We start from the raw sequence: 11,877 nt of genomic DNA, 5'->3' as shown, positions 1-11,877 counted from the left end.
ATAAATTTGCTGTCTCAACATTAAAAAATAAGTGCATCAAGTTTATTTGTACATTCAAGTCACTTTCTAAGGCAAACTGTCTACTATATGTACTCCCAACTGCTTTGGTATTTTTCTTCAGTTAATTGACAGTGGACATGGGTGTTCAAGCGTGCGGACAGGTCAGTTCTGGCTGGAATGAGTGGACTTTCACTGGGAGCATGCCTTAGACCGACAATTCTGTATGTTAAAAGAAAGGTTTTAGACTTCTGGATGGGGTGCAGCCTACGTGCATATTTGGCCTATGATTGTTATGGTATGTCAGTATGCAGAGTTCAAATTAAAGTGGAAAACTGCTGATGAGCATTTAGGTGTACGTCCCTTCCTGGCCACGTTCTATTTCTTTTTATTTTCCAGCTAACTTAATACTGTAATAAAAGAATCCCCCTTACAATAGGTCAGATTGATACAAATTTGAAACTTTATTTTCATGTGACAGCATAAGCAGACTGCAGTAAGCGATACATCTATTGCCATGAGACCAATGCAGATCTAATTATTTATTACTTCCTCCTCCTACCCCTCCCTCGCTTTCTCTCTTTGTGTTTCTTTAGAGGGCAAATGCCTCCACCTGGCAGAAGTCAGTTGGGGCTGCTAGTGCATGGTTTCCAAATGTTCAGCGGAGATGAAACTGGATCTGTATTTTCGGAGTAATCTGAACCCTACTATGGGAATACTGTTTTTTCCCTTAGCAATCAGCAAAGACTGAAAAATATTAGTGACTTGCATCACCGTGACACAGTATAGCATTTGGCAGGTATATAGTTCAGCAGTTGAAATAGCTGGGTTGAATTTTTAGAAAAGGTGTTTTCAAACTGAAGAGTATCTGGAAACAAAGTTTAATCTTGTGATGCGTGGTCTTGCTCTTACAGTTCAATCTTGCATGCGGGAAAAGATTCATCTTGCATAACAACAGTGCTGCTGCTTGCCAAAACCATGATGTTGAGGTTCTGCTGTTTCTCATGCGTGTCTTGGTACCATTCCCTCATCACTTCTGAGTCATGGGTTGGGATTAAGGTCACCTACAACACAAAACAGGAGAAGTCCTCAGGAATGGACAACAGAAAGAGCTGATAAGAAAAATGTCTTTGTAAGAAGCCCCAGCCAACAAGTACGTTTCTATTTTGGAAAGAATGGGAATTTATGCAATAAATACTTGAATAAACGGATGGATGGACAGACAAAAGGAAATATATAAGCATGTAGGTAAGGTAATATTACTGCAAAGAAGCAGTTTATCAAAATAAAACCTTGCTTTTGTAAGTTGCTGAGATGCAGCTTTCCAGAGAAGTAGCAGTCTGCAGTCTGCTCTTCAGACTATGGCCAAATATTTTGTTCACTTCTTGATCACAATGGAAAGTCATATGAAGTTTGCAAGTGTACATGATCACCATATAAACCATGAAACATTCACTTTTCTTTCCTACTTACAAACTGCAGCATTTCCAAACTTGGATCATACATGGTATAGTAACAAATGAAACAGCCAAATGGTCCTGTAAACCAGCTCCCGACTGTTTTATCCTCCAGGAATATGTTGGAAGGGCCAGAAATGGGGGTGTGTCTAAGTGCGGTGCAGCTCTGTGCTTCACTTGGGTGTCCTCCCATATCATCGGTGAAACAGGGTGCCCAGCCTGGGGACCCCATTCCCCAGCAGCCCCTGTCCACTCCAGAGGTGCTCTGGCTTCCCATAGTAGCTTCTTAGAGGTCAGATTTCCAGGTAGACATACTAGCGAAGAGCCTACCTGCATGTTACTCTCCCACTGTGCCTTGCCCTCCAGCAGGGAGTCCAGAACAGCCCTGCTTGGCTCCTCTGCTGCAGAATCGTTCCCGCTCACCACGTAATAGGATGATCGCACCCTCTTGAAAAACTCAACGTCAACATTCTTGCTACTGCTGTGGTTGGGAATGTACACCAGATCCAAATACACCGGAGGTCCTGGAGGCACTGCTGTAGATTTTGCCACCTTAGTATTCCCAGGTCCTTCAGAAATCAAACAACAAAAGAATATATAACAGACTAGTTAAAAACATGTATTTATTAATTACTGTTATAACCGCTGAGGTGAGATGTGTCCAATTCTGGCATTACCCTCCTACATCTAATGACATGTTCCAGCTTCGTTGTAGTCCAATTATGATTGTAACGGGAGAACAAACCTGAATAACTGTAACTATATAATACAATAAAAACTCACTACCACATAACCAGCAACTGACTGAACCTTTCCCAGTAATATACTACTATTATCCAACAATTTCTATGCAGGGCTGTGATTACTGAATTACCATTCAATAAATGGTAATTTAATTCCGGGTTAAGAAGTACAACTTTTCAAAAGTCTCAGGTATGCATGACTATAAAACCTACGGTCACACAGGGAGCCATACAGATTTTAAGCAGTCCTGAGATTTGGGGTATCAGCACATAGCAAGACATGGTAGCTGTTGATAATGCTCAGACTGCCTTACAAGTGCATCAGGAAGATGCTACACGTGAACAGAAAAAGGGGCAGAGAGGAACTTGGCAGGACAGAGAAACTTGTAAAGCAATTACTTCAGGGAACTGAGAACAAGTATTTATTTGCTTGCTGGATACTTATTTGCATACACAAATTAGCCACTTATCACAAAAAGTAGGGGAAGCGTGGTTTTGCTTCTGTACATAGTATAGTACTTGTTCTAAGAAGAGCTTTAATCAAAAGGAAGTTCAAAGTTTAAACACTTACAGTAAAAATGCTACCCCCTCAAAAAAAAGCAGCTTTTGCTATGCACTGGATCATGGTGAGAACTGAAAAATCAGGATTCAACCAGTAATTTTATGCAGATGATTACCATATATGTTCTATTTGCCTTCTCGTGTTGTTACAGAGGATTAAGTTTGGTAAACAATTATCTGAGCAATACAATCTACTTAGAGTCACATTCTCTAAAGCCAGCAAAGTCCACTATAGTTGTCTAGTATGCCCTGCCATTCATCATAGGGCAATATGCCAAATAAGCATCATGATATGATAAGATTTCCTGAATTAGAGAGTTTTCACTTTTATCTCTTACAATTTTTTACCATAAAATCTGAACTGTGGATACTAACACTAGATAAAATATTAGGTATTACATGTTACACTTAAATGTCATTATCAAATAGAGTCTTGCCTTTTGCTCTAGTATATACCTCAGAAGTATACTTGGAGGAAGAAGAATCTCATATAGAGCTGAAGTGCTGGAGAAATGTACAGCATGAGGAACTATGCTGCTGAAACGCATCTACTAACAGAGATATGCAAATAATGGTGTAAGAAAGGTGGACCACTTAAAATGGGGAAGCTAAAGACAGTTGAATGTTGGTTTGTTTGTACTGAATCCTAGACCCGTTTCTTGTAAAAAAGCTTTCAACAGAACATCAGTCCTGACAACAGCAAAATCCAAGTATCCCCCAAATACTCTCTAACAAGATCTGCTGGAAACAACAGATTAGCGCAATGCCTCCTTCAGTAATCTAATTAATATTTTATTACTACTTGGAATACACAACAGTCATTCAAAATTACATTAACTTTCTGTATGTTTAGTCATCACTGATGGCATAAGACCTTCACCAGACTATGTGATGTACGTGCTTAGTTCACTGAAAGTGCTCTTACTACTGTTAGAATTTTTTTAAATACTTCTTTTAAAATTAATCCAATTAATACAAGGAGTAATAAGAGCATCCAATGGCCAATAGTACCTTTGCCTCCCACAATATTAAATTGCATTAATTTATGTTAACAGAATTGTGCTTACTTGTTTCTTACAATGAATACAGTGGTTCACTTTACTACTGATTTCACTTCACCTACAAAAAGTGGTACTTTTAATTCTGTTAGTTGGTTAACAGTTTAGACAGCTAGTATTAAGTTCCTTATATTTTATGTACTCCCTGAGCAAACTGACACACCAAGTTTGTCAGATTATAAAAGTTAATTTAGTGAATTTCATGCATTTAAATTTGGCATTTACACGCTGAATTTTTATTTAAAACTTGGACTTTCTTTGCTGATTTGCTACAAACCACATTCTCAGCCGATATAAAGGCAAACTAACTTCACTGTTAAGAAAATCTTAACACTAGGGAACTGCTATCTGTCTTCACCTGTGGTTGCAGTCTTCGCTGACTTGGATGTTGTCACATTTGCTGCATTCTTGGTGTCCTTATCTTTCTCTTCCACTCGAGACTTTACTTGTGGACTAGAGATATTTTTGGTCGCCTTCTCCTCAAACTCCTTCTTTTTTGAAGCTGGTTTGGGAGTTTTGTCTAAAGATTCTTTTTGAGCTGGTTTTGGTAAAGCCATTTGTTTTGATTTACCATCACTTTTTTTAACAGGAGAAGCCGACTTTGTCTTAGTACCCTGTTTTTTTGTCTTTGTCTTTTCTTTGAGGTCCTTCTTCAAAGGTTTACCCAAATTCTGATCAACAGGCAGAGCCTCTGGATCAACCATGCAAACATCAGGGTGCCTAGGGGAAGGACTGCGATCCTGCATCGGGAGAGGCGGCGGGTCAATGTATTTGTACGTAATTGTCTTGTCTGTCGGAATGGTTTCTGACTCATCTTCTGAGTCAATGTTAGCATCTGCAGTGATGGAAGGACATTCCTCAGTCTCAGGGGGAACATCCGAATCTGTCTGAGATGGGACAGACTCACTCACAGATGTGGGAGGGGTTTCATCACACTGCCGCCCTTGCTGCTTTCCCCCAGAAGGTGGCTGAGATCCCCCAGATTGAGTTAATGGCTTCTCTTGATCTTGAGACTGTTCTTCACTTGCAAACCACTCAAGGGGGTTTGGGTTGATAAATGAAGGTGAAAGTTCAGTTTTGGGGTGTTTATATTCGCAAGAGGACACAAGACATAAGTCAACATCTTGACGGGATTCTGCTAATGATTTTCCTGGAGTGAAGTGACCACTTGCTTCATAGGGATAGCTAGCAGCTTCAGGTGACCTGGTGGCTCTCCCAGTCGTCTCAAATGAGTAATCTGTGGTTTCAAGTGAACTGGAGGCTTTCCCAGTTGTCTCACAGGAGTAAGCCATGGCCTCTGGTGACCTAGTGGTTCTCCCAGTTGTCTCATAGCAGGGCCTAATGGCTTCTGGTGACTTAGGTGCTTTCTCTGTTGTCTCATAGGAGTAATCCATAGTATCGGGTGATCTCGTAGCTTTCCCAATTATCTCATAGGAATAATCTGTGTTCCCAGGTGACCTGGTGGTTTTCCCAGACATCTCATAGGAATAATCCACAGCCCCTGTTGACCTGGTGGTTTTCCCCGTCATCTCATAAGAATAATCTGTGGCGTCGGATGACCTAATGTTTTTTGCAATTATCTCATAGGAATAATCCGTGGCCTCAGGTGACCTAGTAGTTTTCCCAGTTGTCACACAGGAATAATCCATGGCCTCAGGTGACCTAGTAGTTTTCTCATAGGAATAATCCGTGGCCTGAGGTGATCTAGTAGATTTTCCAACAGCCTCATAGGAGTTGCTAATATCCTCTGGTGACCTAGTAGTTTTCTCTGTGGCCTCATAAGAATAACTAAGTTCTTCTGGTGACCTGCTGCTTTTCTCTGAATCATCTTTTTCTGGGCTGAGTAAAGGTTCTGGGCTGTGCTTTGTTGGGGGTTCCTGGTAACCAAATGCTTTGACAGAGGACATTTGCAGTGACAACAACGGTGTGTGACTAACTGACACTGATTCTGTGATTGCAGGAGGTGAATCTGGAAAACTAGGAGAGTACAGAGGAGAAGATTCCCTTGGAGTTAATGGAGATAGGTCAGACTTTGGTGACAGCTTTTCTCCTAGGCTCTGCACCTTTTCTGAGGTAAAAGAATGTAGTGACATATCTCTGGGTGGAACAGCACCTGAAAAAGTTTCCTCTGGCAGTGGTGAAGTTACCTGGGAAGGCGTATGAGCTGAGGAAGTTGAAGATGAAGCTTCAATTTGAGAAACTGAAATAATTTCTGAAATATCTTTCTCTTGAGAGTAAGATGACTGCTCCACAGGGGAAATCTTCTGTGCAAAAGTAGTCTCTTGTATATCTGAAGGGCTATAATCTACTTCTGTCGGTCCATTTTCAGATATATGGTGTGCACTAGTGCCTACAGTAGGATATTCCGGAGATTGCCTACTAAAGTCCATTGCTAAAGACTGCTCAGGGGACTCCTGACCAAATTCTACTGACATAGTTGACTGCTCAGGAGATCTTTGATCATGCACCAGTGGTCTTGATTTTGTGGTTTTAGGTGAGAAATCTGGTGGAGAAATTGACATGGGCCTTGGGCACTCTTCCTTAGATGGAGACATTTCTGTTTCCTGAAAAGTCGTTGGTGTTTGTACAACTGACACTGAAAGGGAATCATCAACCTCGGTAGAGTGGGGAGATCCAACCTCAGCATGCAAAGAAGGAGATACATCATCAGCAGTTGGTTCTGGAAATGAACTAGTAGCAACAGATGCTGTAGAGACAGAAGCTACTCCTTCTATATGGGAATAGGTGTCTTCTGCCACAACCTCATCAACAGGAGTTGCAGACTTGTCAGAAACAGTGCCTTCAGAAATGGACATTTTTGTATCTTCCTTTAAAGAACCAAACTGACTGATATCTATTTGAGTAGGTGAGAGATCACCTGGTAACTTCCGCTCATCCAAGACCAGTGAAGACTGGGAACTGCTGGGTTCTGTATCCTCCATTTTCCTTTCTAGGCTGAAGCCTTCCCTAGCTGCCATAAATTCCATACTTTTTTCATCTTGTTTTTCTTGGAAAAGGCCCACAGAGCTGGCTTCAGAAGCTGGGCTCATCTGAATAGGTGATTTTTCTTTTTCAGGTTTCACTTCAGAAGGACTTCCATAGTCTCTGGTTGGAGACTTTAAATCAGCACTCAAAAATATATCATAAGCGGTCTCTGAACCTATCAGTGGTCGACCCCGTAGAGGTGAGAGAACCTTTTCAATAGGAGATTCTGAATCTGGTACAGGCTCATCCATAGGGCTTATTCTGTGTTTTGCAGAGTCATCTTTGACTTCACTGAATTCAAAGCTAACAGGAGCTTCTGTTGACTTTTCACTGGTTTCAGAGGGAAGCTGACTGGACTTTTCATCAGTGGGAGACTGATAATAAGGTGTGTGGCCCGCACTACCAGCAGCAGACTGTGAGGGAGATGCTACTTCTAACGTTTTATCTTCAGGGCTTGCACAGTGCTCTTCAGCAACTTCTTGACGCACATCAGGTAATGTAGCAATGGGGACAGGCTCAGATGAGACCTTGATCTCATTGGGAGTAAGCGAAAAGTTCACACTACGTTCACCCAGTGGTGTTTTGGCAACAGGTGATGGAGGGGACAAACTGTCAGCTGGACTCTTGGCTGCACTATGTTTTCCACCAACATCATCTTGATAGGATTCTTTGATTTCTAATTTAGCAGTGCCTTGGATTTCACTTCCTTTTTGCTGGTATACATCTTGGAAAGCAGATTTGCAGAATTTGTCTTCCTCTAATGAAGAAGGTGGTGAGATGGTGGAAGCTGAGGCGTTATAGTCTTTACCTTCTGTGGCCTCTGTTTTGGATCCTTCAGATAATCCATTAAAAGCATCTGGAAATGGAGAAAGTTTAGGTCTGCCAAACTCTTGAGAGTACAGTGATGTCTCATACTTGGTAATGTTCACATACTCCTGAGAGGGTGACTCACTTTCTTCATTGTTAGTTTCATCACTCATAACATCCCGGGGTGTTGACATTTCATCCATTGGAGTTGGTTCACTGGATATTTCGATGGTAGACTGTGTGTAACCTGAAGTAGCAGTGAATTCCTCAGGCTGATCTTCTCTATTTTCTTCATCAGAAACAGTGGCTTCACTTTCTGAACCACCAGGTAATGTCTCATCGTGGATAGAAGATGCTGGTTCAACTGCTGGAGACTGAGGCTCTGAGCGTTTTGTTGGTGTAATTATGAGTAGGCCATATTTGTCTTCAACTTCACCAGCTTCTGCAGCTTTGTCTACCACAGCCATCACATAATCTTCTTCAGCTTCTATTTTTTCTGTTTCCTCTTCATCTCTGTTGTCTTCTGCTTTGTCTTCTTCCTCTTCAGTCTTTTCGGTGTCTGCCTTTTCTATTGCTTCGTCCCTGTCTTCCTCAGCCCGTTCATCTGATGCCTCATAATGTGCCTTTTCAATATATTTTTCATCTTTAATGTTAGCATCTGCTTCAGCCGTTATTTCTGAGCTCTCTTCAATTTTTCTTGCTTCTTCCATAGTGTCCAGTGGTATCTTTTCTTCTTCATATTCACCTCGTTCTTCAGCTTCTTCTGTCTCTGCCTTTTCCTCATAATCTCCTGCTTCGGATAATTCTTCCAAGCCAGTTCCCTCATCTTCAAACTTTTCATTGTCATCAACCCTGTGCTCTTCCACAGGTTCCAGTTCTTCGGGTGTCTGTTCACACTCAGCCTCTGTGGTAGTTATGCCTTCATCAGAGGACTCGGCAGGTCCTTCATTATCTAATTTTTCCTTTTGTACTTCAAAGGCCTCTTTTTGTACTGTGCCAGTGAGTTTCAGTTCATCCTCTATGAGTGCAACTTGAGGTTTTGTTTCTTCTGTTGTTTCTACTTCTTCAGCTTTTAATTCCTCAAAATCCTTTGTTAAATCCTCTGGTGAAGACATAAGGCATCTCTCCGCTTCAAGTTCTTTTCCACTGGCTGTAATTTCTTTTGTGGCAGCAACTCCAGCTGCTGCAAGGGCAGCTTGTGCACCACTGACTTTGATCTCCTTCTTCACAGTCTTAACTTTTCCTTTTTCCTTTGGCTTTCCAGCATGTACTGCTTCTTTTTTAGCAGGTTCCTCCTTTTGTGGTTTAGGCTTTGCTGCTGGCTTTTTGGCTTCAGTCAAAAGAGAAGCTGTCTTCTTTGTTTCTTTAGGAACCTTTTTGATGTCCTTTTTGTCTTCTTTTTCTTCCTTCTTAATTTCCTTATTCTCTTCTTTTTTAGCTTCTTTTTTAGTTGCCTTTGTTGAAGCTTCTTTATTTACTTCTTTCTTAGTTTCCTTCTTCTCTTCCTTTTTCACCTCTTTTTTAACTTCTTTCTTGATCTCTTCTTTTTTGGGCTTTTCCTCTTTTTTGATGGAAGTTTTCTCCTCTTTTTTATAAATTTCTTTCTTTGTTTTTTCCTTTTCCTCTTTCTTTTCTTCAGGTTTTGCTTTGACTTCCTTTTTCACTGGCTTTTCCTTTGACACTTTTGGTTTTACAGCTACACCTTGTTTTTCAGGAATTTCAGATTTTACTACTTTTTCTTTAATTGTTATGGTTTTTTCTGCCACTATAGGTTTGGTCTCCACTTTTGCTGGTTTCTCTTTTTTAACTGGAGCTTTTTCTTTGCTTTCCAACTTCTGAGGCTTTTCCAGTGCTGAACTAGGCTTTGCAGGCTCCTGTGTTTCTTCTTTAGATTCTTTTCTGACAAGCTTGCTTGGTGCTATCTTTGCAGCAGTCTTGAGACTCTCCTTGCTGTCTGCTCGTTGTTTCAACTTTGCTTGTTTCACAGGCACACTAGCAACGTTCCCAGTTAGGTCTTTTTGTGCAACCACTGGTTGTTTAAGGAAGTCTAAGTGTTTGAGTTTTTCTAGTCCTTCTAGAATATTATACTGGGTGCTGTTTCCAGGAAACAGAACTCGGATTATTTTTTCTGCAGGATTAGCAGGATGCCACACAAGCAGGGACGAGATAGAGGTGAAGTAGGATAAGGGAATGTCTAGTTCTTGGCCATTTGGTAGCAGGAATCGATCTTTGTTAGTACCACTCCACTGCTGCATAAAGTATTGCATCTCTTTGCTATTTTTGACAGGATTAAGCACATACATCTCAAGCTTGCCAACTCCCATTTTTTGAAATAAAATGATGGGGTCGATGGTACTTCCCACATTTCTGAAAAGAGGTTCTGGTTTCATACACAATTTATTTAAATATTGGAGAGTAAAACAAGCTTCTTCGACACTCCTTTTTACTCTAAAGCTAGGATCCAGGTTCTTCAAGTTCTCAGGTACATTAAGGAATACAACTCCTAATTCAGGTGAGATCAGATTTTTCATCCAGTCACTGTTGGTAGTAGACCCTTGGGACTGTTCCTCTTCTAGTTCGGCTATCTTTCGCTGAAGCATGCTATTGATTCCTGGAAGGTTGTCATCTCCAATGTGAGTGAGCAGAATGGAATCTACCCTGTCCAAGTGCCGGATGAGTTTCCAAAAACAAGATTTTCTTTCAGAACCTCCATTGATAAGCATGTTGAAACCATTCACTGCAAACAACGCAGAGTCTCCTCTTCCCCCTGGGAAAATATAACAGCAGGGCTTGGAGAGCTTCAAGAAGCCTCCTGAGGTTGGAGGTTCCAAAATGTCAAAGGGTGATGGCACTTCTACTGATTCTGACAGATACTCTGTGAATTCAGAAAGTCCTTCCATTTCAGGCAATACGGAAGCTGAGTTGAGTTTAATGTTAATAAAGTCTTGAAGGTTGTGTCTGTCAAGGTTGGAATTTTTCCAGTCTCCTTCTTCAGGGCAGAAAAGAGTTAGGCTGGCTTTGTTGGCAGGGTGTGTAGTGCTCAACAATTCACCAATCTAGGGTTGTAAAACAAAAACACAAGAAGATGCACGTAAATTCATTTTTTAATGACAATTAATGTCAGAACATAATATTTCCTGATGAGATAGATAAAACCTTTTTCATTCACTTCCACAGTGGTGAGTACCTGTCCTAGAAGCTGAAGGAACCTGTTATCACAATTAGTTTACTACTGTATTTTTTTAAATACAAAGAAGGACCTTATTCCTGGTCCCTATTGCCCAAAGGACAACAGTACCGCAAGGTTCCCCCTTCCTTCCCTCCACGCTTTATAGGAGGATGGTACAAGGTTTTATATTGAGAGGTTATGAGAACTATGAGGCTAACGCTGCCACTACCTCTACCATTGGCACATGAACCTCACTGCTGCCTCAGTCCACCCAGAAAACCCAGCCAAATATGTATGGGACAAAGCACGTCCTCTTAACAGGCAGAGTGCAACTGCAACCCAGCATCCTCCCAGGGGCAGCCACTTTCCTCACACCTTCTCTCATGGGATGTATTCCACCACACTGTTCTTACTGCAGTTCTTTCTGCAGACTGGCTGCTGAAAAGCCAGCACCGCTCCCAGATTGGCATGACTGACTGCAGGAGAGTTTTCCAGAACACTAAGAAATGAGTTATTCCTTCAGAAATGCAAACAGCTACAAGTTTTATATTTCTGAGACTATGAAGTACAGGGCTAAAAAGAGAGCCAGAAAAAAAGTGTTAGGGTTAAAAAATGCAGAGGTTCAATTGTCAACTCAAGCTGTAAGAACAGTTTTCATAAAGATGATATAGCTTATGCTACAGCTGAATAACTTGAAAGTCTTGGTCCACAAGTTGAGTCAGCCGAAGAAATGAATACATAAAAAATTAATGATGGTTGATTGCAGTAGATCTCTTCGGGCCTCTGTGTGTGTATGTCTCACTTCCTTTCTTTGTGTTACATAATTTACTTTCAGCATTTACCAAAAATAAAACAAAGATGCAGTGGCTGTTACCCAAACAAAAATAATCCAACCAATACCTAACTGAAGCATAAAATAAATATCTTCCTTTGTCAGCCTTACTTAGTATCTGAACCATTTGACAGGACTATAAATAAACATCACCCATATGTAAAACATGGCTTTGTCTGAAAAGGAGCAAAGAAAAAAAACAAAGCAGAACAAAATAAAAGGAGAAAAGGGTGAAACCGATGAAGAATTTTCCTTTCTTTCATTGAAA

General features: G+C 40.9%; 1 protein-coding gene across 1 annotated transcript; it reads right to left on the bottom strand.

Moving 5' to 3' along the window:
- Positions 1-394: 394 nt before the first annotated feature.
- On the bottom strand, positions 395-10,658 carry MAP1B (microtubule-associated protein 1B). The gene is made up of 3 exons (XM_010294270.1): positions 4,175-10,658; positions 1,785-2,023; positions 395-1,061 (listed from the first exon to the last, which is right to left on the bottom strand). Exons 1-3 carry the CDS (start codon positions 10,506-10,508, stop codon positions 906-908), a joined length of 6,729 nt encoding a protein of 2,242 aa, XP_010292572.1. The 5' UTR covers positions 10,509-10,658; the 3' UTR covers positions 395-905.
- Between the last annotated feature and the right edge of the window lie 1,219 nt (positions 10,659-11,877).

This window comes from Phaethon lepturus, unplaced genomic scaffold, assembly GCF_000687285.1.
Source record: "Phaethon lepturus isolate BGI_N335 unplaced genomic scaffold, ASM68728v1 scaffold169, whole genome shotgun sequence".
Taxonomy (NCBI): Eukaryota; Metazoa; Chordata; class Aves; order Phaethontiformes; family Phaethontidae; genus Phaethon; species Phaethon lepturus.
Note: the sequence above shows the minus strand (reverse complement) of the source record. Positions and strands in the feature narration are given on the sequence as shown.